The sequence below is a fragment of the Cephus cinctus genome, unplaced genomic scaffold (assembly GCF_000341935.2).
Source record: "Cephus cinctus unplaced genomic scaffold, Ccin1 Ccin1_scaffold0168, whole genome shotgun sequence".
Lineage (NCBI taxonomy): Eukaryota > Metazoa > Arthropoda > Insecta > Hymenoptera > Cephidae > Cephus > Cephus cinctus.
This window is the reverse complement of record NW_014332892.1, coordinates 3897532-3923470: the sequence shown is the minus strand read 5'-3', so window position 1 is coordinate 3923470 and position 25939 is coordinate 3897532. Positions and strand designations below refer to the sequence as shown.

Here is a 25939-nt window from a genome sequence, read left to right as displayed (position 1 = left end):
AACGTACTTGTAAAACAGCCTTTATAATATCATTGGCATAAGGTAGTAAATAGCACATAGTACGCCACTGTAAATATTTCTTAGGTGTATCTCTCTCTCTCTTAAAAAATAAATATTTCCAATCCTTCATGTCTAGCTCTACAAATTTATCTCTTCACTGATGTACAACTGAACAACCAAATGATAGCTTGTCTTTTCATGTTAATTTATGATTTGAAACGAAGCACTTTATTACCTACTCTTAGAGTTAATGAGAGACTTAAAGTGTAGCAAGGCAGAGAGCTTGTAACACCCTGTAACAGTAAAGGGTTATTGGCCAAATTCGTGCATTATTAAGACAATGCGATGTTTCTTATAGAGAGCACAAGAACTTGATCAATTTCACTTTTCATATCCGTTAAATCATTACACGTATTTACGCGATTCACAATAATCCTTTCGTCAAGCTTATCTCATATACATACATACATATATATTTATTTTAATTTACAGAGTACAATGCAGGGATACCCCACCCTATATATAGGTACAGTGAAATACCAAAGAAACAGTTATACTTTCGCACGATCCAGGAATCCTGGAAAATTCAGCAGCTTCACTGGTATTCACCGTTATCGGACCATCTCTCTCTCTCTCTCTCTCTCTCTCTCTCTCCCCGTCTCTTGTAAAAATAATATTGGCATCGGGTGAGATTCTTTAATTTCATTATTGAGTTCTAACCGTCACACACATTCTACTTGTTGCGCATACTTCTTTCATGTTGGCGTATAAAGACAATTACGCTTTGATCCACTGTTCGACGTAATCCAGAGCACCGTGAAGTATCTTCTTCTCAGATACCCTGAGCTGAACCGCCAATTTCTTGGCGTGGGGCAAAGTCGTCTTAAGGAGTTCCAAGTCTTCCTGCAATTATCAAGCTCGTCAATGCGCGCCTCTAGCTTTCGGAACAGTCTGTGAAGCAACAATTACTCACGTCCAATGTCGTGGGAAAGTTAGCGATCAAAAGTTTGAGTCTGGTGAGCAGAAACTTCCTCACGTTTTCCTCGACCACGGTCTCCAGGGCGCAGTCTATGTGCTTCAGGTCGAAGACCTTGTCGGACTGGAGCCAATGTTCGAGTTCCGGTTTGCGCATACTGAAGACGCGCAGGAAGGCCAGGAGCAGATCTGAAATTGGTTCGGTTCCTGGGACTAGGAGGAACTCACCGACCGACGGCAGTCCTAGCTTCTCCAGGAGGTCTATCCGCTCTTTTTGAAGTGAGTCTGCTTTGCTGATGCCCAGACGAAGCTTGAAACCATCCTAAGACAGGATAGAAGACAGTCTTATCATTTGCATCAATTAGTACTCGTCGGCTGACAACCAAAGAATTTTTCTTTTATAACTCAGTCAATGAAACTAGGCGTACCTGCTTGTTATTTGGATACACGAAGCCAGAATGCACAAAGAAATCAGCGTTTGTCCTGGGTCCGTAGTAAACGAAAATTTGTTCCCCTTCTTTGAAGTCTCTCAGTGCAAAACATTCGCAACTGTCAGTGTCGCGATTGAAATCCGTAGTTATCTAAAGATTAAAAGTTTAAAAGTTAAAAGAAAAATGTTATGTATCGACGTCATATCGACACTTACAGTGCCTTCTTCGTGATTGCACATATCCCACATGGGTATCAAAGCATGTATCATCTGCGGTCCATTCGCACTGGGAATCATGTTCTGCCTGGTCATCACAGTGGAGACTGCCCAGCTGAAAGACAAAATAAGTAAAAATCATTAAAAAATGTCAAATCGACTTAGAGCACATTACTAACCAATAACCATGGCACAAGTACACACACACACACACTACTCCACACCTATACCAGAATTCACAAATTTTAGTAAACCAGGTTGCGCCTAATCGATGCTAACTTTCTATCGCTAGAAATAATTTGAAACGTAAAGGCTCACTCGTGGGGATCCTCCATAGATAGGTTTATTGAAAATTATACCCTGAGGCAGGACCGGTCTTTTCGAACGAACTTGACCCAGAAATCCCGGAAACGAGGATACAAGTGAGAATATCAGTATCTACGTCCTTATTGTTAAAAACGACTTTCTCTCACAGGAAATGGCATGACGGACTGCAGACGTGTTGCCTAGACACAGTTAACATTGCGCAGCAACATCACAGAGGGGGAGAGAGGGAGGGAGGGAGAGAGGAAATTAGCTTCTGATGATATCCCATCTACGAGTTCCTGACCGCCTAAGGACTCCACGACGTGGAAATGAATTCTGAACTCCGATCACGAACGCAGAAGCGTGCGGATGGCTGCGTCGTGGCGTCCAAGTCCTTATACAAAATCCAAATAGAATTCCAGCGAGTGTTTACGTGACTTCTGTTATTTAGCTGCGCGAAATGCGAAAGTAATTGCGAGTCTTTCGATTTTTACACTTTTTTCTTCCTTCCCTTTCTACAAGATCAACTAAAACGCGTGAAAGTTCAGGTAGATCTTCAGCGGTTCCACGTGACTCGCGCATGCGGATGGTACCTGCTCCCGGTGGCATCGTTCGTTCTGTGTATCCGGATAACCAAGATTACCTTTTGCAGATGAATAGAGTAACATGGGGAACTGTTGGAAAAGCCTAAAGCCAGTCTTGACTGCAATATCGAAAATGAAAATAACATTAGCGCTGTCAGTTAATGCGGCACAAGAAAGGAGTTTCAGAGAGTCTCATCTTCTAGGCACACACACAGGACGCACAGGACACACAGGACGCACAGAAGACACACTCCGCTGATTGTGTTGAAGGTCGCGTGAAGAATTGAAGATCGTGAGATCTTCAGGCCTCTACACTTTCTACCAGATAAGTCGTCCCTGTGACCAGGTAGCGCAGCCTCGATATTCATATGAAAAAAACATTATTCCACTTTATACAACATTATACATTGCAATGGCACTGATGGAAACAGTTAAACACGTTTAACAGAATCTACCGACACATGAAGAATCCATCGTTACCTTGGGAGCTCTTCGATAAGCTATTAAGACTTTGGCTGATGATAGATTAATTCTACAAAAAAAAAAGAAAATAAATAAAAAAAAAAGAAAGGGTCAGTAGGATCTATTCTAGGCAAGAAAAAACATCCTCGGCTTCCTAACCAATATAAATAGATAGAAAAAAGGTAAGAAAGAATCCTCAGTCTTAACTCGCGTCTGGATTCCTTTGCTGACTTTCCTTCCGCAATATTAATGCGACGACTTAGAAATTAGAATGTAGACGAGCACCTATCTATCGGATCCCTCCTGCTATCCTGCATCTACTTGAGCACCAAGATGAAATCCATCCTCCAATGCACAGGAGGTAGAGGAGAGGAGAGGAGAGGCGGGCTGCGAATTGCACGAGTGAGTGAGTGAGCGAGTGAATGAGGAAGAGAGAGAGAGAGAGAGAGAGAGATGAGTAATAAAAATAGAGTTAATAAGAGAGAGTGAGTGAGTGCGAGAAGAGTCGACAGGACGGGAGAGACTGTCTAGGAACCTTTAGAAGACTCCTTAAGTTTCACCGACTTACTTACGCGGGCAGCGAGAGAAAACGGCATCAGTTTGAAGGAGAGACTTACCAAGAGTGGTTCGATCGATTCGAGCACAAAGATATTAAATCGAGAAACAGAGAAGCAGTACAATATAGTCAAGATCGTAAAGTGACAGTTCCTAGAATCCTGCGTAGACTAATTTCACCAGCAAATCAATTCAGGAAAGATCGCCGACAATGTGTACGAGGCCTGAACTAATGACGAGTGCTGTCATTAATATTAATGTGCATTTATTATAAAGGAAAAGCTGTCCGATCAGCTATATGAATTTAGTGTTACTATCTAAACTGTGCAATCGCAAAAACATAATTTTTTGTATTCTGTGCATAAGCGCACTCTACGTGCACTTGTTCCTACAACCATCCAGAGGCACCTTTAACAAGAGACTCTATTATTGACTGGACAATAAACTATTGTTGCAAGGCGTACAACAAACGAGTATCGATACTGCCGTGATTCGTCGATCTGTACGGTTATGATGCGTTAAAGCCGTTTGAGCGCAACGATGTGGAAAAAAGTGTCGTGTCCAATCTTCATAATAATTTTCATTGGATTGGCAGCGTCGACGGAGCACAGGAACAGGAGGCGGGATCGTGTCGAAAACAGAAGGGTAGGACATGCAAAAAAAAAAGAAAAGTATTATTTATCACTCTAGTATGTGGCCAGCAGCTACAGGTGTAAGGGCAGAGTCACGGATTTATAAAACAAAAAAAAAAGAGAGAAAAAATTGGCACGTATAACGCAGCAGCAGAAAGTTCGAGATTTTCATTGCATTTCGCAGGTTCGCTCAAAGTGCGTGAGACAGTTAAAATAAGAATGTCAGCCAACATGAGAATGCTGAACGTCTCGCAGTTGCAAGTTAGTCAGGGTAAAGATAAATACAGGAAGAATCCCATAAGCAAAGGTTTCAGAGATACCGAGAAGATTTAGCAGCGGATCATTGAAATTTAGCCTCGTGCGTAGTTGAAGAGGTGGGGGAGAGAGGGGGGAGGGTGCGCTGCGTAATTGGTAACATTGTTGCCACTGGCAGCAGTTGGTACCAGAAGCAATTAAAAGATATTTCTCGTGAAACTACGTTCTCGTGTCCCGCGGGCCTTAGATCTACGACGGATAAGAAGATCTCGTAGTTTTTCGTAGCTCGCAGTTACTTTCATCCAATTGTGCAACCGGAAAACAATGATGATAATACCCGCGAAACTTTCTTTTTTATGGTCGTTGAACTTTCGGGGTTATTTACGTTCGCACGGCTCGTTTGACGCGAACGTTCACCAGCGTCTTCCCTTTGATCGCGAAGGCAGCGATAGTCAATCTGTTATAAATTTAATAAACGCTTGATAAGTGAAAGAACAAATTCATATAAATTATGTTGATAATACCTGCGAGAGTCGCTAAAGCGTATCCGTGCGTATAATAAGAATCCAGCACCTTCGACTTATCCTCGTCATGCTCACTGACGGCACAGTCATTAAAAAATCATCGATTCGCCAACAGCTACCAAGTGTCCTGATATCTATGAGATCCCGATGCGTGTTTCCAGTGTAATAGCGAAGGGCAAACTTTCTCGCTACTGCGAGCTAACGTTTACAGATCTCTTGGAGACTTGTGTACCTCGCTAATACAGTAGACAGTTTTCTAAGTATGGTTCAGAGAACCTACATACCAGACAGTATGTGGACATATGTATATTCTAATGTCTGGAGTAGTGATACCTGTGAAAATACGTTTTTACTTGTGACTGATAATTAAATTTAAGATCGTGAATTTGCCTGATGAGTCTATCACTTTATATTATTTCAGGAATACTCAGCGGATGCCAGGAGGGATATCTACGAGCACGAATACCCCGATGAGGGCTATTATCCTGGTGGAGATTCCAAGTCCGGTAGTGGGAAACTTATTGGAAAGTGGAGAAGCAATGGAGAAGCACTTGAGCCAAAGTGGAGGGATGGTGACATCGTGCCGCTTGTCCCCTTCCATGCAGCATCCATTCAGGATAGATGGAAGGAGGATACTCGGTACCAGGAAGATGATCATGGAGAATCGGAAGCTGTGAGTGCAGGTGAACGTCCTGAGGATCGTAGAACTGAATCCAGGCAATCGGAGGACCAATCCGGAAGCTATGAACAATTGGAAAGATTAATTTCAAGCACAGAGAAATATTCCATAGATAAGGATTACGAACATTCCCATAGGAATGGCTATAAAAATTTCCAAAGTTATGAAAACCGACATAACCATTCACAAAGCGATGAACAGAGCGACTTGGGCACTGAAAGTAGAGCAAAGGTAAATGGCCCGCGATTATCATTTGAGGACGTTGATAACGCGGACAGTGTAGCTCTGAGATATAAGGAGGCTTTTCAAAACCGTCCCAGCGAGTATGACCTGATGGAGGACGAGTACGAGAAGCCGCGACCTAGAAAGCGCAGACCGCCGCAGAATTCGGAATTCGCAGAGCCGAAGAATTCCTATGCGACAATTCAAAGCGTAGGAACGGCTTCCACGGATACCAGAGCGCCGTGGAATTACAGGGAGGACAGCAGGACGGAGAGAAAGCCAAATTTTTCATCGAGAAGTCCAGGAGTTAATCCGAGAGACAGGACGCCTGAGAACACAGAACTGAAGACTCTCCTGAAGATGCAACAAGGCGGAGGACTGAGCCTCTCGGAAATTCTTCAGCAACGGAACTTGACCCTGGCCGATCTTCTCAAAGGAAATGCCAACGCCATTGATGTATTAAAATCGAGTAGCGATGATTTTACGAACGAGGACAAGCTGCCGATCGTAAAGACAAAGCCGGATGTGTCTAAGAATACCGGAAGGGAGCGTCCACGTTGGATGCCAAGCAAACGGATTCTAAGCAAGAGCGAAACTAGAAATCCTCTGACAATTGCGTTTCCGGGCACAGGAGTAACGTACTTCCCGGATCGCCTTCCGCCAACAAACGGAGACCTCACCCTGACAGGAACGACGTCCAAACCGTACGGAAGGATTCCACAGATTCAAAGGTTCACGGAGAAAATAATTTCACCCACTGTCGAATCTTTCACCGAGTCTCCGAAGCAAATCGTGACGATCAAAGCCGATGCCAAAGACCTCTTGGATGAGTTCCAACGGGAGACGAGTAAAACGAGGTCCGATGACGATTACGGGTTGACCTCGACGAAGATTGACGAGGATGAAATAATGGAATTCTCAGACTTCACTCTTAAGAAACCCAAGACCACTGCAACGGTCAGGATGGACATCACGTTCCATGTGCCAAGCACGTCTCTGTCACCAGTTGCAAAGTCGGGAGACACTCTTCGGGATGTAGGATCGACATTGAGTATTGAGCATATTTTGAGCTCAACCGAGAAGACTGATACTCTTGAGCGTGTAGCAGGAAGTGACGAGATGATTGATGATGAGGTTGGCACTACCGAGGAGGTTCAGAGAGCTGTAAAGGAAATGAGTAAGGATTTTAATGATTCAATAAATACGGTCAATCATACGAATTATACTTTGGATACCTTAGAGGTGGACTATCAGAGTGACGCTGTGCACCAGGTCTCTCAGGAGGATATCAAGGATCCGAAGGACAATTTAACTTATGCCATGAGGATTGATAAGGACGGTTCTCATGACCAGAAGAAAATTGAGATTGAAGTTCCTAGCGAAGAGTCTCACGCTGATTACAATCTAGATGAACGAGACGAGGATGAAAGTTTCACAGATAGGCATAAGAACGTAACGACTAACCACAGGGGGTACGAAGACATTATATCTCAAGTAGAACCGGAAGCTCGCGCGGAAATTTCTGAATTGTTCAGTTCCGGATCAAGTGTAAAGAGACTCGAGAGACTTTTGAAGGCTAGAAATATGAGTCTGGAGGAACTGATTGCCCTGCGGCAACGAGGCTCTAGCCAAGTCCATCTGGCAGAGGCTTTCAGATCTCGTGAGCAACGTCTAAAGATGCAAGTACCTTCAATCCTCAAGACTCTGGAAAACAATCAACAGGATTCTGTTACTAAAAACATAACAGTGTCGAATCGTAGAGAAAAGATGGAAGATCCTGGGGCCTATGGAGAAAAAATACGAAATAAGGAGAAGGAGGAGGAGGAGGATATAAAAAATAATTCTGAGAGTACTTCACTGAATCCACCACCAAGTACAATGCACTTCGATGAACATAGTCTTGAGGTTCTTGAAGAAAATGCCCAAGGGACTACGGAAGATAATAAATTGTCAGCTCAACTATTAGACCTAATATCAGGATTTGACTCACTGCCATTTTCAAAAAATATTCAACATGACTCCGAAGGGTCCTCATACTTTACCAGTATCACCGATGTCAAGCTTCCAGTATCTAATTCAGATCCACCTGGCCCAACAGAAATCGTGGAATCAGAATACGTGAAAGAGTCTGAGAAAAAGAGTTCGATAGATACAATGAAGGTTGATGTCCCTCAGGATAGTGAAAAGGACGACGAGGAGAACAGCGAGGACAGAAGGACTCTCTCTAAAGTTAGACCAAGCATAATCGCCAGTGGTGCTATACTCGGTGTGACGATAGTCGTCTTCCTGGGCATTTTCATTGTTTGCAGAATACGCCAGAAGCAAAAGTTTACATACAGGAATACATTTTCCAGGGCGGTATTTCAGGCGCCGATGATGACCGCACGAAAACTCTCAAATACTAGTAGTCTAAACACCATTATGGTAAATGTGGTTGCTACTTCGACTGCTAAGCGAGCTGAAAAACGTGAACAACGTGACAATGATGACTTTGAGAGTAGAAGTGACATAGAAAATGACTCGTTAGATCCTAATGATAGTTGGGAAACTATACCAGATTTTATGAAGTGAATGGAAAAGTTGACATTTATGGAACACAATAATAAAGTTTACCAGTATCTTCGTAGACGTAAATATGGTTACACAAGTATTTGATAAAACGAATTAACAATTTAAAAGAGATAGCCTGTATGTGCCTTACGAGTAATCAAATGGAAATAATCTCCAATGATTGATCATCTAAATCACTTTACTCTAAGATTAAGTTCACATTATTTATTGAGTTTAATTCTACGAATTATGGCGACCAAAAAGTATCGTGCAATATTAGGAATTCCATCAAATAATGAATTAGGATGTTGTAATTGTTACACGAGGAAAATATTTATCAGATGGTTCTTATTTTTCCTCACTCTAAGCGAAGATACTGTGATTGATGTTCATAGTCCAGAGAATCGATCTGCCTTTTTATACTGAATGTACCTTAATTGCGTTGAACCATTAAAATTGATATTATTAAAAGTATTTTAGGATAGAGTATATTTATTTAAGGTTCATCACGCGAATTGTCTTTTATATAAATATTATCAAATGCACATCAGTGTTTTGTTTTTGTTGAACCCACACCTTAGTTCTAAACTTCTAGCACTCACCAGTACTCCTCGTAGGTGAAAACTTCCCTGAGTAAATCAGACACCGCATTGTGGCTGTTTTGAAACAATCTATTGAAGTACGAATACTGCCTCGCAATATTCCTGCACTGAATCAATGCCGCCTCTGTGAGAAATTGAAGAGAAACACAATTTGTTTGACAATTCGGATAAGAACTAACGAATCTATCCTTGAGCATCAATGATCTCACCTAATGTCGGACTGCCCTTTAGTTCGATCATGTCATTGGCATTCATATAGAGAACTGTACAATATGTTGTTGGTAGAATGTTCAAATAGGGTTTCCATTTTGAATTTTCCTTATGCCTTTCAATAAGAAGGGCAATTGCCAAAGCCACTTGTGGCATGTGCTGTACCAATGGATCGTTCTGCAGTGACGTAAGTTCTGGAGCAGCAGACTCGACGCTCAGAATCAATTTTCGTGGTATTTCCAACATAAGCTGATTCTGTATGAAATCTTTTTCAGCTTTCAAGCCCAATTCGAAACCAGGAAACTCAGCTATACTTGCTCCATCCACATTAGCGCCATTGTCCCTGAGCCACTTAATGAATTGTCCGATAGCCTGGAAACGTTTTGACGACTCCGTCTTCATTTCCTCCAATCGTTTAACCTTTTCCAAAACAGCCAAAATCTCCAGGTAATTGTCCCATAGTTGTGTGACATACGCAGGATTGCTGCTCACTGTAACAAGAACAGTGAAAGATTTGTTTTGGTACAGGGATATATAATAAATACTCTAATATTTAACTAGCAACAAATTGAAGAGCATATATCTGAATTACATATAAGTAAAAGTACAGAAAGTACAAAAAACCAAAAAACTATATGAAAATGATCCGTGAGAGGTGCCGCATGAACGTTTTCATCGGATGCCAGGGAAAAACACAGAAAAACCTTGAATATACTTACAATGAAATAATTTCTCGCACTGAACGTTGATCTCATTCCTTTTCGCGGGTGAAATCCTCTTCTGCGGTGCAGCGTGATGTTTACATTTGCCGGAGGCATGAGTTTTCTTTCTGCCCATCTTTATATTATCTCACAACGCTTCTAGCGATTCGACCAGCATGCAGACACATTATAACGCCCGAGCGGATAGACACGTCGCTTTAACACCTAGAAATGCACAGATTTCGCCTCCTAAAAATAGAGTTTTACCCGACGTGGGTGTCGGAATCCAGACACACATAACCTCGAAAGCACTAGCAACTTCCCCGTACGACACACCAACCCTTCTTGTACTTATTGATTTTTCGTTCAGCCGGGGGTCACCTACTTTCGCATTTGCGTTTAACTTTCTCACGATCTTACCAACAATCATCATTACCACGCTTTAATAATACCTTTTTTTATTTCATCCCGTGATACTATTATTGTCTCCCTCAGAATATTTCACACATTCGTTGATTCAGTAGGACTTACAAAGCCATTGTTTAAGATACATCATACTTAAGCGTCGTGATTCGCATTCCACAGAATTTTCAAACATTCTTCGATCTGAACTCGCGGCTGATTCCCGTGTATAACTTTCGCAAATAAACGATTTCGAAAACTAAATAAATTTCATCTTCACAGTTGTAGGTTGCTTCTCACACCGAAAGCTTTTATCTACAATGTACTTATGTACCTGTATCTACTGTTCATTTCTTGTAGTAAACTATCACAAACATTATACACCGTTCCATACGCATTCAGTAAACTACACATAGAAATCGTGTTTAGACGAGTAAAACCTTAACAAACATATGATTTATTTCGACTTTCCACGGGATTCCTTTTTTTTTTTCCTTAAACAAAGAATGCACATTCGTTGCTGCTGTGATTCTACATAACAGAGTATATTTTCGAGGAGCATCTAAAAGTTTGTCGCTTCGTCTACTATCATCAATCATAATTTATACTTGTTCACATCCTTTTACTCTTATTTTTTTGCTGTGGCCAGTTACAAAACTTTCTACAATAAATCTTTGTTCACTAACGATAACATATGAGATAGTAGCACACGAGGAGAAATCATTATCAAACATCCAATAGAATAAAACAGTTTTGTCGATCAACATAGGGATAAAAATTTTACTTTATGCTTGAACAGAAAGCATAACAGTGAAAATCGCCGATTTGCGCGTTCATCGATGAACAAGAGAGAACATTATATTATGTATAAAAGAAAGATCATTAGAATTTAATGGTAAACGGAATTCTCAATAGTTTGTGCAATGATCCTGTCTCCTTGCAATTGTTGCTGGCGTTGTTGCTTCTTCCTTCAAAAAGTGAATTGTTCCATTTTTGATACAATTTAATTCCACATTATAAATTCAAAGGTTGTTTGACAGTAAACATTAAGATAATCAATGTTATTCATCATAAGATAAACCATACAAGCTGGAACATATTCCATAGAGACCCCCTAACGTTAAATCTTTAATCGAGAAAAATGTATTGTGATTTTTGTTTCAACTAAAAATGCTAAAGTAAAACGCGTGATATCGTATGTCAGTTGATAGTGTCGCAAAACTCAGGAAGAAGAGTCGCCATAATAAGCCATTAATCTTTACAAGAAACGACCAAGTAGAATTTTCAAAGCCAAGTATCTTACAACCAATTTATTAGTAACCGGATGTGCTTTACTTCTTAAGACTAAAAAGCCTAATACTAAAAGTAACTCTATAGCGCCGTAGAATTTCCGCCGCTTGCTAGAGCGGCTATTTAACCTATATAATCTACTCAGGGTCCATTTTCTTTTTAATTCAAATTCTGTTTTGACCTCGAGAGTGATCGTGGTACGTATAAAATATAGCATTCTCTCTCTCTCTCTCTCTCTCTCTCTCTCCATTTCTCGAATTTCCTCATTCACGTCCTCTCTTCTCTTTAGGAGCCTCGAAGACGCCGGAAGACAGAGGAATATCTGTCTTATCTTTTATTATCTCTGCCCTATCGAGCTACTCTTTCGATTATCTTGTATATTATACTTTAGCATTAAAACGCACTATCACTACATACTGCACGTCAGACCACGGAGCGACATTTGATTATGCCTAAAACGATAAAGCATGGCAATATTATACACTCCACTTGGTCGTGTGACAATCTTCTTCCTGGTGAACTTTGCGACATTATCATTTACGCCACTTAAATACTAAGAGATACAGATACAATTACGATATTAATAATATGTAGAATTATTTTATACAGCTTAGAATCCTAGATAGAGCCTTATTTTAAAGATACTCCACATGATTAACGTGTTTTTCATTATTTTTTTTTGTATCTGCTGTTTCATCTCCCTTTTTCTTTAACGATAGAAATTCGGTATCAGCTCGATCTCTTCTAAGGTGGGACACAAAAATCTTCAACGTCTATGGCGTTTTATGAGAAAGACGTCCATCGAGGATTTGAGGCTGCAATTCATTCATAAAAACTGAAAACCTGCTCAGCACTTCTTATGTGGCGTCAGGTGTCCGCACCGTAGGTTGTAGATGTGCGTTGTTTTTTTTCTCTTGTTTGGTTGCAATTATTTTAATGCAATTACTTTAATTTTCTTATAGCTTCACAAACTCATCGCTTCGGGTAGATCTTTCTCTTGCGCGACTCTATGCCCTCGCAATTGTTCTTTGCAATTATTATTGTAAAGGCGTACTGACGTATTCATGAAAACGTTCGCAGCATGAATTTACACTGCGCGAGCAGATCGCAAAGTGACGCGAGAAAAGGGGAGGATTTAATGTCGATGAGATTTGGAAACCGATGTTCTTGTGAGTGGGGTTTTCCGTTTTCGAAAATTGTACACATGCAAATCGTATTTAGGGTATATCGATTTTTAAGAATATCAGTCGAGCTGAAATTCTCGGTTGTTCCTATGGCAAGGGACAATATGACGAGCGAATAGTAATGCGTACTTCTGGTCCCATGTCACTTTTTCTCAAAGTCGTGCTTTTTTTTCTTTCACGATTCCGCAACACGTGATAAAGATTATCGCGATTTTCACAAAACACTGAAGTAAATTGTGCTGACGGTACAGAGTCGAATTCAAAAGGAATCTAGACCTTCGCGTTCATAGAATTCCTTTGTCTATTTTCTCATCCGTTTAAATATCATCTACATTATTTTCCTTCACGATTTTATACTCTTTACTGAGTAGTACTGTCTGAAATGCTCTGCCTCCACGTGGCATGGAAAGGTATCTTCAAGATCTTGACCCTCGTTTTCGGCAAGGCTGTTAACAAAAGCTTCTGCAATTGCGGCAAGGGCAGAATATCCACCTGGGGATTCGTTAAGTTTGGTTGTTTGTCATCAGCTGCAACAGACAGAAATACATGGTTAAGAATTGCTGTCATTTTTAGCAGGAAACGTGCCGATCAATTTGTAAGAATAAAAATCAATGGACATGTACATTTTAAAGTTTCCTCTTCCTCGACGTCTTCAATTAACTTCAAGCAGGGTACTGGTTTTAATACAGGTATAGAATCGCCAGTAATTTGTTTGTTCATTTGATTACACTGATCAACGAAAAGCTCAGTGACCCTAAGCAATTCCAAGGTGACACCCCAGACAAAGTGTGTTAAATTATTTGACAGTTCCGTGACTCCACCAAGAACCATGTTGTTCGACGTAGCCGACTGGGATATATAAGTTGGTATTATCAAAAGTCTTTTGATGTTCTTGCAATTGGCAAGACACTTGTCGAATCCATTCTTCACGTCGAAGTTCACCAGTTCCAACTGAATCAAAGTAGGCAGTCTGGATATACCTTCGAGGATATCAAAGGTACAACATGAACCTTGACCCTTTTCCAATCTTAGTCTCTCCAGCTTGTGCAGCTTCGTCAGAATAGCAGTACCGAATTTTTCAGGGAAATCAGAGCACTCGCCAAGCTCGAGGGTCTCAAGATTCGTAAGGGACTCCAGAATCTCGATCCTCTTCTTGCCTAATTCCTTAACGGACGTTAAACTCTGCAAAAATAAATACCAATTACAAGTGATGTCTCTATCATAATCCAAGTAAACACCAGTAGATTCGCACGGTACTATAGAATCCAGGATCTCACCAAGTGCGTTAGGCTAGTCAGATGCTGCAACGGCGACAGGTCTTCTTTCAGAGACATCCCGTTAATAGCTTTGAGTCGCAACTCTTGACAGCGTTTGAGGTTCCCAACGGATTCCAGGTTGAGGGAGTCGCACTTTATCGACATGGCGCTGAGCACCTGAAGTTGGGGACAGCTCTTGATGACTTCCTCGACGACCATCACAGGACAGCGACATAATTCTAACTTCAGGAGACTGGTAACGCGTGGTATCACCGACACGAATTTCTTCCAAATGTAATCAGATTCCCCAGCGACGAGCATCTTCCTCAGGTCGAGGTGCTGGGTGCCACGTCTGTTCAACGAGTCTGCCAGGCCATCCCAATCGGTTACCTGGCTATTCTTCATTCGCACAGTCTTCCACAAAGCAGGATGTGCTGCTAGATCTCGCCACATTTTGCAGACACGCGCTGCGCGCAGCAGCTCCTGCACCTTGAGGTACTGGAAGATGCGGGAGAGGGCGTGATAACCCGCGCACACGGACACCATGAAGTGTTGCCTCTGATCCGTCTCCGCCGTTACTTGTCGCTTTCTGCAATTTAAAGACGCACAATGTTTATGGATTTATGCATCAGGAGGATTTTGTACATTCGAAGAGTTCAGCGCGGAGTATCATTTTCTAAGAGGCTTTTAAGCATTCTCATCTTGTTCTTGTAAATTTCAGTAGGGACCCAGAAAAAGAGGCTCTCTAAAAAATTAGAATATTTTATAAGAAACCAACGGACACGCAGATAAAAGCCTCTTGAAACTAAAGCAACTGCTGGCAATTATGGCAAATAAGATGAATTTGTATAATTTAGACACAATCTGAGGAGGTGGGATCCTGTTGGAGGGATAGGAGGATATTTAGGGATTGTGTTATAGGAAAACGCACTAAGAGTTTTTTTTTGTTTCGGCTCGCACATGTCTTTATATCTGTAAATATAAAAAGTAAAAATGAATTAGATTTTTCTCTCCACTGAAGCACTTATCAATAGCTGATTCCATAATTGTAGCATTAACGTAAAAAGATACTCTTGTGATCGGCACGCGGACAGGCTACACGTAAATTCGCCCAAATATTAATCAGACCCGAGTTACATCGAAACGTGACCGATTCTTCCACGTACGATGAAGCATTAAAATTTTACCCTGATACTACAATTACTGGATATTCGAAGAGTCCGATAACGAGACACCCAACTTCTTTTTCCTGGACGCTTCTTCGATAAATATATTTTTCCCGTCTTTCAATTACGAATCTTAAAGAATTCAACCACCATTTCGAAGCTAAGGCAGTGTGCTTCGATCATAAGTCAAAATCAAATTCATTTTTCACGTTGGCGTTTTTATATTTGCAAATATAATAAACATCAGTATACATATATTGCATTTACAATTTTAAGGATCTGAAAAAGTCAAGCGAGTCTCGATTCTCCTCTAGATCTAACACCAAATGCCTGAGAAGAGTGTGAACTAATTCTACAAAAAAAGCAAAAGGTAATAAAGACAATAAAAGAAAAAGAAACTTGATATCGGCTCAATCGTTTCGCCAATAGACCCTGGTGACTCGCGTAAAGCCGTTGACGCGCCTAGACGTTAAAATCTTGTAAATACAATATGTACAAAGCAACTGCCAAAACCTCAGAAGGGAATCATCTTATAACTTATACAAAGCTAGGAGAAGAAATCAAATAAAACGTCTGAAATGTCTACGTAGAATCATCCTCACTTACTTGCTGTCAGCCTGTACAGTAGCGACCCTATCGTCAACCTTAACGGAGTCGCTCTCCCTTGTATTAACATTATCTTGACTTTCCAAGGTACTAGGAATAGCAGATTCGCACGTCTCCTCCTGAGACTCTTTATCGTTCTCCTCATTTTTCTTTGGTTCTGACTCAGTATCTTTCACGCTCGAAATAGGTTTAATGGTGCTGTCAGTTTCATTGGAAGTTACATTGCTAATTTCATTAGTGGAAATCGGAAGGCTTTCTGAAATTTTGGCAACTTCCGTTTCCGTTTCCATTTTCTCATCCTCCTCCATCACAGTCTCGTCCAATTCAGCTACGGATACACTGGGAGTTTCATTGACCGGACTCTCCGCCATGTTTATACTTTCATTGCTACTTGACTTGTCCAATTGAACTTTGGTCTCAGTCTCGGAGGATCTAGCAGTCGGTATCCTGGAGGTCAAGGACATCTCGGTGGTATTGGAAACGTCAGTGATCGGGCTGTCATGTAAAATAGGCGGTTTGTCTCCTATTTTGTCAGGCTTGACAGTGATTGCCGGCTGTACGGCCATTGCATTGTTTTTCGGTACCACGATATATTTCTTGCCAGCCATCAGAGCAATGTTTTGAGCTGGTTTCGGCAAGGAGCCATCGTGACTGTGTAAATATTCGTTTCGCGCCTGCGCGTACCACGTGGATTCTTTCTTTTCCGGCGTCGACGAAACTTTTGGTATTGTCACGGGTTTCGGAGACTTTGAGACTGCTCTTTGCTGCGTCTGCATCTGCGCGGCGTCCGCGCCGTCGGTTTTCGGAATTCTTTGTAATTTCGGGGGCGTCATGTTCACTCCGTGTTTCGTTTTTGCATTTTGCGCTCCAAGCATACTTATCGGAATTAATGGCGGAGGTGTGAGGGACGGAGTCATCGTAGGATGCTGAGCCGGCTGCGTCTCCTCGGTGTCCTGTTGACAATTCTACAAAAGAAATGCACTGTTTTATTCGTAAAGCATCTTCACTCGGCTCTGCACCATAGTTTAATGGCATAACTTTCGGGTATTTACGTCCCCGCAGATGTCCCCGAGGAACGCACCTTGCAGACGTAATCGTCGCTGGCGACGTAATCCTTTCCACCGACGCACTCCGGATGATACAAACACAGGCAGACACAACATTGCAAGCTGGGTATGAGGCCCATGCTCGTTGAACATCTTATGCTGCACGGTTCCTGAAGTTTCGCCCTGTAAGATGTGCGTTGGTACGGGGAAGGGATGGAGGATATCAAAAAAGAGAAGAATTTGCATTAGGATGAGATTGGGATAGCAGGTCGATCCAACAGGCAGTTATCGAGAAGTGTGGAAAAGAAAATAGAAACTTACGCACGATAACGAGGTGCTAATCGATAGAATAATCATGGCTCTGTTTCCGGTTGTATTAGTAAGTTACGTAGTAGCGACAAAAAGTCTTAACGATTGCGACGTGTCAAGTTGAACCAAGAAACTTTTCGACGAGAGAAATGCCAATATAAATGTGAAAGATAATAATTGTCCATGCTGCAGTTGAGGCATTCGCAATTATTACTAGAATTAATCAAAGCTGAGTCAAGCCTAATTATCAGTAAACCATGCAGTTTACTAATTAATTATTGGTATGATATGAAATGATGTCCTTATTGAAAGAACAGAACAAAACTGAAAACTCGACCAAATGATAATTCAAGCCGCCTTGCGAGTTAAAATATTACTATGCGACACTCAATATGTGTCAAATCTTTGGAGTGAATTAAGCGCGCAATCGCACAAAATTCAAAATCCACTCACTTCAGTGCTCTTTTAGGCTTAGCAGGTGGCGTCTTTTCGACAGGCTGCTGGTTCCGTCTTGGTGTCACGGGTGAACTCCACTGTGGTGGAAGCATTTCGCTCTCTTCCGGTGGTGTCTTCACTTCTGCAAAACAGATTTTTGGGAATCAAGACATAGCATACGTTTCTAAATTTTACATTGTTCATCATATTATATACAAAAACTTACTTTTCTGCGGTCCTCTCTTGCCCGGCATCTTCACTTTGAAACCGGAGCCAGAACCTCTGGGTCTGCCTACTGGTCGCGGTGGCGTCGGCGTTGCTGGTGGTTCTTCGACCGGCTTTTTCGCTGGGAACGATCTCTTACTGGCAAACGTCTTCCTGGCTAAAGGTGTCATCGAATCCTGACAAGCAGAGATGTAGAAAAATTAAATAACGATTATTTAATTGAACGGATGACCAATGGTGGATGCGAAAATCGTGTCTGCATTATAATCCTTACCTTTGGTCTCTTGGCATCTCGAATTATTTCCTTTTCCGGATCGTCCATACCGATTGGTTCCTTGAAGAAGGTGAAGTTGTCTATCGTCAAGTTGCTGGATGTCACTGTGATAAGAAATGATCATATTTGTTAGGATGATAATAGTGTCGCATTGACTGTGCGCTGTTGATGGATTTCATGTACTTACGATATTCGGCGACTTCTCGAAAACTTCTGACTTTCTTGCCCTTTGGTGTGTAGTAGTAAATGTCCGCCATTCTTTTGACGCTGTTCTCGGAGGTCGCTCTGAATACTAGTTCTCGCCTCCAGCCGTACTTGAATGGCTCCTTAAAGGCCGGATTGGACATGTCTACGGAGACTTTATGTTTTATCGCACTACCAGGACTCGCACCTCGAGATAATCGACTGCCTTTTGATCTTTGAGATAAAATCAAGGGACTACTGTGCGCGGTTGAATTTGTCGATTTTAACAAGGATTCGTCACCTTTTACCGCTTCCGACTCAGACTCGAGACTATTCGGAGCGCCTATCGAATCCGTCTCAGACTTGTCGGAATCCTTTTCTTTCTTAATATTATGAATGTCGGCGAACTCTAAACATTTTTTAATGGGTAGATGGTTATTAAGTATATGTTTAATATGCGCACCTTTTCGAATCTTACCGTTGATGGTTCTGAACATCGTTCTTGAGCCTGAACGACGTCGAAGCTTTATTTGAGACTCTGCGGACTCAGCTTCAGCTGTGAAGAAACAGATTGCTTAAGAATGTTAATGTCAATAAGAAGCACATTAAGTTAACTACTTTTATAACTTGGCAAATTGTGATAATTCTTGGTCTCTATTATGATAAATGAGAAAGCTATAACAAATTAATATTTAGTAGTACATGGGGGAAATCCTTGTTGATCCATGGATCGGAACAATACTTAATTGAAAACTGCCTTATCGACAGTACTGAGAATGAAAAATACCAACAAGCTTCCACCAGGCTCAGCAGGGGTCATTCATTGCATCTTCTCTGAATATTTTCATTCTAAATGTGCTACGCATAATTACCAATAAGTTTTTTAAGAACGTGACTGCCTGTATCTGTATGCTCTATGCCCTGCGAATCAAAGCCATTAAATTCTGTGGACTCCTCAGAACTATTTTCATCCGGATCAGACAGCTTTCTTTTGTAACCTCTGGTCTGAGGTTTGGAGTCAGTTTCCATGGTACTAGTTGAGTTGGCCTTGAACTTGCGCAACTTTCTTCTAGCGCTTGGGGTAGTCTCTCTCTTAATAGCAATCTTAACATCGCCATTGATTTCTTGCTCATCCATCTTACCACTATCGGATTTCTGGCTTACAACCTCTTCCTGTAATCCTGGCGTATCTAGGATGTCTAGGTTAGGATCTTCTCGCGCCACTTCGACGTTCCCGCCATTCACGTCGGCACCCTCCATCGTGCGTTGGTCGAGTGCTACTCTTCCACGTCCTGGAAACGTTGCTGGGCAGAACGCGCGACGGAAGGCCACAGAGGCCTCTTCGGAATCACAAATCTTCCTCAAAGAACGTCCTAGAATATAATCCAGTCCAGGAACAGCTATCCCACGCTCATCTGTCCGCGGGTGCACACAACATGCGCGCACTCGCCACTACGCGCTATTTACACCAGCGCCGGGCCACTATTTGATTACGGTTTTCAGAACCACCGGCCAGCATCACGGATCAACCTGGACCACTACCCTCGCCTTTTTATCACTTTGTAAACAACAATCTTTTTCCAAGTCCACTCTTTCTCCAAGTAAACTGGCCTTTCACTGTTTCAGACGTTACACGAACTACACCGCTGCTTCTTGGCCGGGCGCGAGCGTCTCTGCAACGAAACAACCGGAAGTTGCTCCGTTTCTCGCGCTGCTTGCGACTTCCTGTGCATTTTCTAGAGTGGCAACACCAATCAAGTACTCTTTCGACAAACAACACATTTATTTTACATTAAACTATTTATTTATTGAAGTATTAAACATTTTCGTCATTTGCTTTACCTCTTTCTGTATACTCTGGCTTGAGGCGTCGACTGTCATTCAGAAAAATTGGAGAATACCATTTTGAACATGGCTTAACGATGGACAAAACTGTTTCTTGTGAACAGACCTATCTCTATAAAAAATCTGGTGACATTTGGGCCAGACTGTCAGTCAAGTTACCCAACCTGTAACAATTGTGCAGCTTATGCAGGCGGGAGCCACCACTTTTCGAGGATTTCTTTATCCCCGCTCTCCATAAAATTACAGAGTTCATCCATTTATGGATGGACAGTTTTTTTTTTTTTTCGTCTCAATGTCAACGCGCTTGCGACTTTACGATTATGCAGTCGTAAGGTAGAATTTTATTCGGTGACGGCGTGTGCGGTTACGTATACAAGGTGGGATCAATTTTTCCAGGATGAAGTTACTTACTGTTGAAATATTATAAGATTTTTAAACGAGCCAAGACGCTTCGCGTTTTTCGTCTTACTTTCTCTTAGCAAAGGTCGCTGCTCTTTAGCACAGATAGACATTTTGGCTCGCGTTGCCATCGATAGAATTTTTAGTTGTAAGTAAATCGAGTGCGGCATGCTGTTATTTACTGAACTATTCATTGACAGTTAGACGACATATTAGAATAATGTAATTTAATCATCGATTATTTGCGCTGATTCACCCTACTGCTGTTGCATGTCATATTATAGTATAGATTCAAATTTTCTTAACTTTCATACAAGTACCATGTCGAGGATAGAGCATCTCAATGCACATAAAGAATGACTTTATATATTTATCTCATTATCAAGTAATTTTGTAAGCCTCTTATGCTTATATCATATGGTCTGCTCAGTCTATCTTGTGGATAAGATGAAAGCTGAACTTACCATTTCTGGAGCAGGTGCTGTGAATAATATTGATTTATTTGCAGAGAAGAGTGTATCCTTCAAATGGAGCGTGTTTTAAAAGCTGTGCCAGCGGATTTAAGAGTAAAAATGGAGGCACTCGTTCATGACCTTACGCTGGCACTGGAGGAAAGTAGCAATAGTGCAAATGTCAGGCCCAGATGGGGTATCAGAAGACGTGCACGTTCCACAGGAAATATTCGTAAGTGTAAGGCTATAAAGAATACTATTTGGTATAATCTGCATAGGAGGAGAGCCAGATGCCAATTAAACTTGAAATCATTGCGCTACTCTTTCCCAGCGTCGTTAAGTGCCAACAAGCATTCGGACGACAGTTCGTCTTCTATTTGCGACATTCGCATTCCAAAGAATGCTTCAGCCTCAAAGTACCAGTCCGACAGTGATGACATTAATCAGACTAAACGATTTGCGCGTTTCTCAAATTTGAACAATGCCAGCAATATTGAAAGCGATTCGGTTAACGAGAACTTTGTACCCAGAATGAACACAAGGCGCAAAAGAAAGTTTAAACGAATGGCTGTAGACTCTGATTCAAACCCGTCCACATCTCAAGCCGTCACTATAATCTCCAACTCTGTTGGGAAAAAAAAAAGGGTCTTCCGTAACGACTGTGAGAACAGATATGGAACAATATGGTAAAATGACATTATACAAACACAGAATAATCCTAAATACCAAACTAGTTATCCATTATTATATATTATTAAAAGGTGCGGAAAGCGTAAACGATCTTGCAGAGAACGTTCAATAGACTGTGAAATGCGTGCTCCAAAGCCAAACCGTAATTCAAAGTCAAAGAACCGTGGCAAAGTTCAAAACGAGGATGCCATGGACTGTTCTCGTATATCGAGTTCAAGTATTTCATCAAGTGATTCGGAAACAGGAATTATAACCAATGATGAAGATCGCGAGGGTAAATTTATCAATTGTAGTAAATCCGACGTGATCCCGTCACAGTGTATTAACGTGTTTCATTGATCCAGGCGATGACGAACAATCAGACTGGATCGGAGAGTCAAGCTTGTGGGATGACACCGAGAGTACAACAGAAGACAAAGTTACGACGGATCCTGCGTTTCAAGCAATATTACACGGCAGCATTGACCACTTGTCAGATGAGGCCAGGAAGAATTACAGGCAGCGAATGCAATGGATCCGGGATGGCCTCAGTGGTCGGGAAATACGTGCCGGCCGTCGACACGTAGACAATAAACCAGGATACTCCATAATTACATCGGCTAACGAGAAGGTCTCACGATTCTTGCAGGATCCAAGTCAAAGCGAATTGAAATTACATCCAATGCGACAGCCAGAACGTGAGAAACTGCGAAGACTCGCGAATCTTTATAGTCTCAGTTTAAAGGGTGACTTGAGTTGTCCTGTTTTGTACAAGACAAGACACACCACGCAGGCGATATGCGTGGACCAAGTGTCGTTAAATAGAATCTCGGATTACAAAAGATTAAGGAAAACGCCACCAAACTCACCAAATTCGGAATCCATGATGCAGGATCAGGAGATACAGATTTCTAGTACCAGCTTCGGAACCCAGATTATTAATCAGACCCAAAATATTGGCTCCATGCAAAATCTAGTCCAAATACCACATTTTGGATGGGAGATGCAGACCATGGAGGCTGATATGCAGACAAAAGGAAAATATCATAGTTTCGGTCACTCAAAGTCTAGTTAAAAATAGGACATGGAACTTTTTCTTCTTTCTATTATTCCGTATTTTATTTATATAATTGTACGTTGAAGGTGTTCCCACCAAACTTCCGTGATGATAGTGAGTAGGAGATGTCTTGTATAGTTGTAGAAAATTTTAAAGGATAAGTAGCGATTTCTTGTGTTAATTTAACACATGTAAGATTTTTTCTCTAATTTTTTGTCGTATGTCACGAATCATTCTAGTTTACAAAACTCTTTTTAAAAAATCATATCTGGTACATCCGGCAAGTAATTTTTGCTCGATTGGCAAAGGTTTCTACGTAATAATTTATAGAAGTAGTTATTAGCATCCATTAGGATGTAAGTTTCTAAACAGGGTAACAAATGATACGGTATGGAATTATTGTACATACTTCTTTCCTACTAATTTATGTATGATTCCTTCATGTACCCTAGAGTACATAATCTACTTTGTCAAACACTCGTATTTCTTTTTACTTATATCCTTCCGAGGCGGGGTCGTAACACTTAATTTATTATTTAAAAGAACCTTTATAGTGTATTTCTATAAAATAAATTGTTTTGATCTCAATATGCATTCGTTCTGATAATAGAGTATCCACTGAGCATTGGAAGTTAATACAATGGTAGAAAAAGAAAAACTGCTACAAATGAATGGCATGTGATATATAAAATAAAACAATTTTTTAATCATTTTATACGGTAACAAGTCCATGACTAATGTAGTATGAGAGAATGAGGATACTTTGTTGTAGTTCTGGCTGTCCAATGAGTTGTGTTAATGCAATTGACCTAGTTTTTTTGCAGCTGCCATTGCATTCTCATTTGCTATCATTTGGAACTCCTGGAATCGTTGTGAAACCCTTTGGTTCATCTTCAGGTACTTTTCCATACAGTTCAAAGCACACTTCTCCTCCTTGGCTCTAACGTCTCTCGTAGTGAAATCAGTTATGCAGTCGATGAAACAGATTTCTGAGAGTTTATTGTAAGATGTCAGGAAATCTCGAAACTGAAAATTAAACAGTAATGTATGAAGTTTGTTGTAGAATGTAGGAGTTTGGAGTCCGTACAATCGTATTAAGTGTTATATAATGATAATGAAATATTCAATTATGCAGACATAAAATTACTAAAATGCATTACACTAATGCATAACTATGATTTTTCAAAATGTTCTGACATAAAAGCATTGAACATACCGATTTAATCTGCTCGGCATCCACGTCAGCCGGTACTTGCATCGACATCTTGAAAGATTTTACAATCTTTTCGGATATTTTTTATTATATCAATTATTATCCCATGCAGATCTCTCCCAATATTAGAATATACTACTGAATACATGAAGGTTAGGAAACATCGTCTGCTGTCTCGCGCACACCTTTGCTCTGTGTTCTCAAAACTACTCCCTATATAAGATTGCTGGCTTTGATTCGTTTGGGAACATATTCAAAAAGTCGGAATTCGAATTGCGCCTATTGTACGTAGCTTTTAAAAAGTCAACGGTTAGTTCACATTTGTAGTGTTTTTTAGTAAAATTTACTCTCAGAAGAGTCTCCATTTGAATAAAAAGAAGGGTTGTTGAAAGTGTAATGATATAATTAACAATTGGTAGTTACTCTGAAAGTTCTGATGAAATATTGTAGAGTAAACAGTTAATAGCCAGAAGCATAAAGAAGAAGGAAGTTTCGTTAAATGCAGGACGCAGTACGAGCAGATGTTTCATATCGGAAGCCGATCGGGGACAGGTAACCGTTGACAGGGCGTCAAACAATAAAAAGTCTTCACAAACATAAGCGTAACCATTAACTCTACGTCAAAATTTAAGAAATGCTCATGAAAATTTCACGAAAAGTATTAAGTATCGTTTTGGCACGAGTGTCACGAAATGAAATGTTCTTCTGGTCCCATCTCTTAAATTGTCAATAAAGTTTTTTTTATTTCGTTCTAAGTCTTAAAATGTTGGACGAAAGTCGTTACGCGTCCGGGATAATTTTTCATAAATACAGTAACGGCTTAATCACGTTACTGTATTTTTTCCCGATTAGAATCCACGCGCTGTTTATGCGCGCCTTTTAGGCCTCCTTAATATGATTGTGAGTATGTTTCCTCTGTGATATTTTGTTCTCTTAATGATATTATAATCGCCTTCTTCTAGAGCAAATTTAGAGTTGACTGGCTACATTGATATTGGGTTTTTTAGTAATTATATTAATACTGCAATTAGGAGCACTTTTTCTTTTGCAAATAATTCTACAAAATTTCTTTTATTTGTATTTACATTTATATAACATCCTTTCGTCCAGATGGCGCTACTGCATCCACTGAAACTAATACTTCAGAATTATTATTAATTATTGGTTATTGATTGCAAGACAGTTATATCTATAATTACTTTTTTTTTAATGGGATTAATGTATAATGTGACGAATACAAAGAGATATTGATGATATGTTCCATAGTCTGCTGCATTACATGCTACGCAATCTTGGTGGTAGTTGAGTTTTAACTCTTATCAAGAATTTTGATTTTTCAGAGTAAAAAGAAACCAGAGCGAGGAAAATCAGTGACAAGAAAATCATGTGGAAAAGGAATTTTATGTAATGCCACTGCGCAGTTTGTAAGATCGGAAACAAGGGATTTACTGAAGAATCGCACATGGAATACACCTAAGGGCATTGGATCTTTACAGAAGAACAAGAAAGCTCATTCAAACCTGACAATTTCTGATTCTGTTAGTGCAGGAATGTCAATTAATAAGAAATTCCCTGAACGTCAATCGCCAGAAAGGCAACGTGACAATTTATCTTACCGAGGCAAATTGCATGATGCCCCTAAAGGTACCACCCAAAAACCACAGTACGCAAGAGCAAAACCATATCTTCCTCAAAATCAACAACGAATATACAGCGAAGCAGACTTCACCGAAAATAGACAATCAACAAAACCACTCTTAGAAAACACAAATATAAATAATCATGATGCAGTGTTCATGTTACGAAAAGAAATTGATGATTGGAAGCATCAAGAAGCTTTAACCAGCAAGATCGAAAATAAGCTAATAAGAATTGAAAGTACCAAACCTAAATCCAGTAAGTATTACTGAGGTAACAATTGTATAGTTTTTTTTTCCCCTAAATACATTAAATCAAAACTTAAAAAAATATCGATCAATATATTATTTGAATGTCTCGCCGGTAATTTGCCAACTATCTCTCATA

The 25939-nt window shown here is 40.6% G+C and overlaps 6 protein-coding genes across 16 annotated transcripts in view; 3 read left to right on the top strand and 3 right to left on the bottom strand.

The window, feature by feature from the left end:
• Nucleotides 1-89: 89 nt before the first annotated feature.
• Nucleotides 90-10535, bottom strand: LOC107263890 (histone-lysine N-methyltransferase setd3). The gene is made up of 8 exons (XM_015731560.2): nucleotides 10356-10535; nucleotides 9922-10128; nucleotides 9202-9693; nucleotides 8993-9116; nucleotides 1622-1736; nucleotides 1404-1556; nucleotides 974-1297; nucleotides 90-903 (listed from the first exon to the last, which is right to left on the bottom strand). Exons 2-8 carry the CDS (start codon nucleotides 10037-10039, stop codon nucleotides 778-780), a joined length of 1452 nt encoding a protein of 483 aa, XP_015587046.1. The 5' UTR covers nucleotides 10040-10128; nucleotides 10356-10535; the 3' UTR covers nucleotides 90-777.
• LOC112493817 lies at nucleotides 3068-8864 on the top strand. Of its 3 annotated transcripts, none has more exons than XM_025081246.1 (2): nucleotides 3068-3375; nucleotides 5361-8864. In XM_025081246.1, the coding sequence occupies exons 1-2, from the start codon at nucleotides 3307-3309 to the stop codon at nucleotides 8409-8411; spliced, it is 3120 nt and encodes a 1039-aa protein (XP_024937014.1). In that variant the 5' UTR covers nucleotides 3068-3306; the 3' UTR covers nucleotides 8412-8864. The 3 variants fall into 3 exon arrangements, 2 of the variants coding, with proteins under 2 accessions (XP_024937014.1, XP_024937013.1); XM_025081245.1 differs by lacking the exon at nucleotides 3068-3375 and adding an exon at nucleotides 3591-4173; XR_003058607.1 differs by lacking the exon at nucleotides 3068-3375 and adding an exon at nucleotides 4924-5229 and having other exon boundaries at nucleotides 5361-5497.
• A 755-nt stretch (nucleotides 10536-11290) lies between the features above and the next one.
• On the bottom strand, nucleotides 11291-20007 carry LOC107263886. Of its 3 annotated transcripts, none has more exons than XM_015731547.2 (11): nucleotides 19152-19992; nucleotides 18743-18835; nucleotides 18284-18445; nucleotides 18097-18200; nucleotides 17824-17998; nucleotides 17616-17739; nucleotides 16889-17036; nucleotides 15808-16772; nucleotides 14057-14624; nucleotides 13403-13961; nucleotides 11291-13306 (listed from the first exon to the last, which is right to left on the bottom strand). In XM_015731547.2, the coding sequence occupies exons 1-11, from the start codon at nucleotides 19537-19539 to the stop codon at nucleotides 13140-13142; spliced, it is 3453 nt and encodes a 1150-aa protein (XP_015587033.1). In that variant the 5' UTR covers nucleotides 19540-19992; the 3' UTR covers nucleotides 11291-13139. The 3 variants fall into 3 exon arrangements, with proteins under 3 accessions (XP_015587033.1, XP_015587032.1, XP_015587031.1); XM_015731546.2 differs by having other exon boundaries at nucleotides 18284-18688; nucleotides 18758-18835; nucleotides 19152-19991; XM_015731545.2 differs by having other exon boundaries at nucleotides 18284-18835; nucleotides 19152-20007.
• Nucleotides 20008-20298: 291 nt separating this feature from the next.
• LOC107263889 (G patch domain-containing protein 2) lies at nucleotides 20299-23176 on the top strand. 3 transcript variants are annotated; one of them, XM_015731557.2, is made up of 5 exons: nucleotides 20299-20501; nucleotides 21032-21213; nucleotides 21307-21661; nucleotides 21737-21939; nucleotides 22010-23176. In XM_015731557.2, the coding sequence occupies exons 2-5, from the start codon at nucleotides 21051-21053 to the stop codon at nucleotides 22717-22719; spliced, it is 1431 nt and encodes a 476-aa protein (XP_015587043.1). In that variant the 5' UTR covers nucleotides 20299-20501; nucleotides 21032-21050; the 3' UTR covers nucleotides 22720-23176. The 3 variants fall into 3 exon arrangements, with proteins under 3 accessions (XP_015587043.1, XP_015587044.1, XP_015587042.1); XM_015731558.2 differs by having other exon boundaries at nucleotides 20301-20501; nucleotides 21032-21207; XM_015731556.2 differs by lacking the exon at nucleotides 20299-20501 and adding an exon at nucleotides 20514-20671 and having other exon boundaries at nucleotides 21032-21661.
• Nucleotides 23177-23385: 209 nt separating this feature from the next.
• On the bottom strand, nucleotides 23386-24112 carry LOC107263899 (mitochondrial import inner membrane translocase subunit Tim9). Its single transcript, XM_015731581.2, has 2 exons — nucleotides 23918-24112; nucleotides 23386-23727 (listed from the first exon to the last, which is right to left on the bottom strand). The coding sequence occupies exons 1-2, from the start codon at nucleotides 23963-23965 to the stop codon at nucleotides 23497-23499; spliced, it is 279 nt and encodes a 92-aa protein (XP_015587067.1). The 5' UTR covers nucleotides 23966-24112; the 3' UTR covers nucleotides 23386-23496.
• A 228-nt stretch (nucleotides 24113-24340) lies between these two features.
• LOC107263885 overlaps nucleotides 24341-25939 on the top strand; it is a 41311-nt gene continuing 39712 nt past the window's right edge. For 3 of the 5 annotated variants that reach the window (XM_025081239.1, XM_025081240.1, XM_025081242.1), the window contains exons 1-2: nucleotides 24476-24814; nucleotides 25255-25810. In XM_025081239.1, coding sequence (XP_024937007.1) covers nucleotides 24809-24814; nucleotides 25255-25810 — 562 coding nt within the window. In that variant the 5' untranslated portion in view covers nucleotides 24476-24808. The other 2 variants (XM_025081241.1, XM_015731543.2) reach the window with 2 other exon arrangements.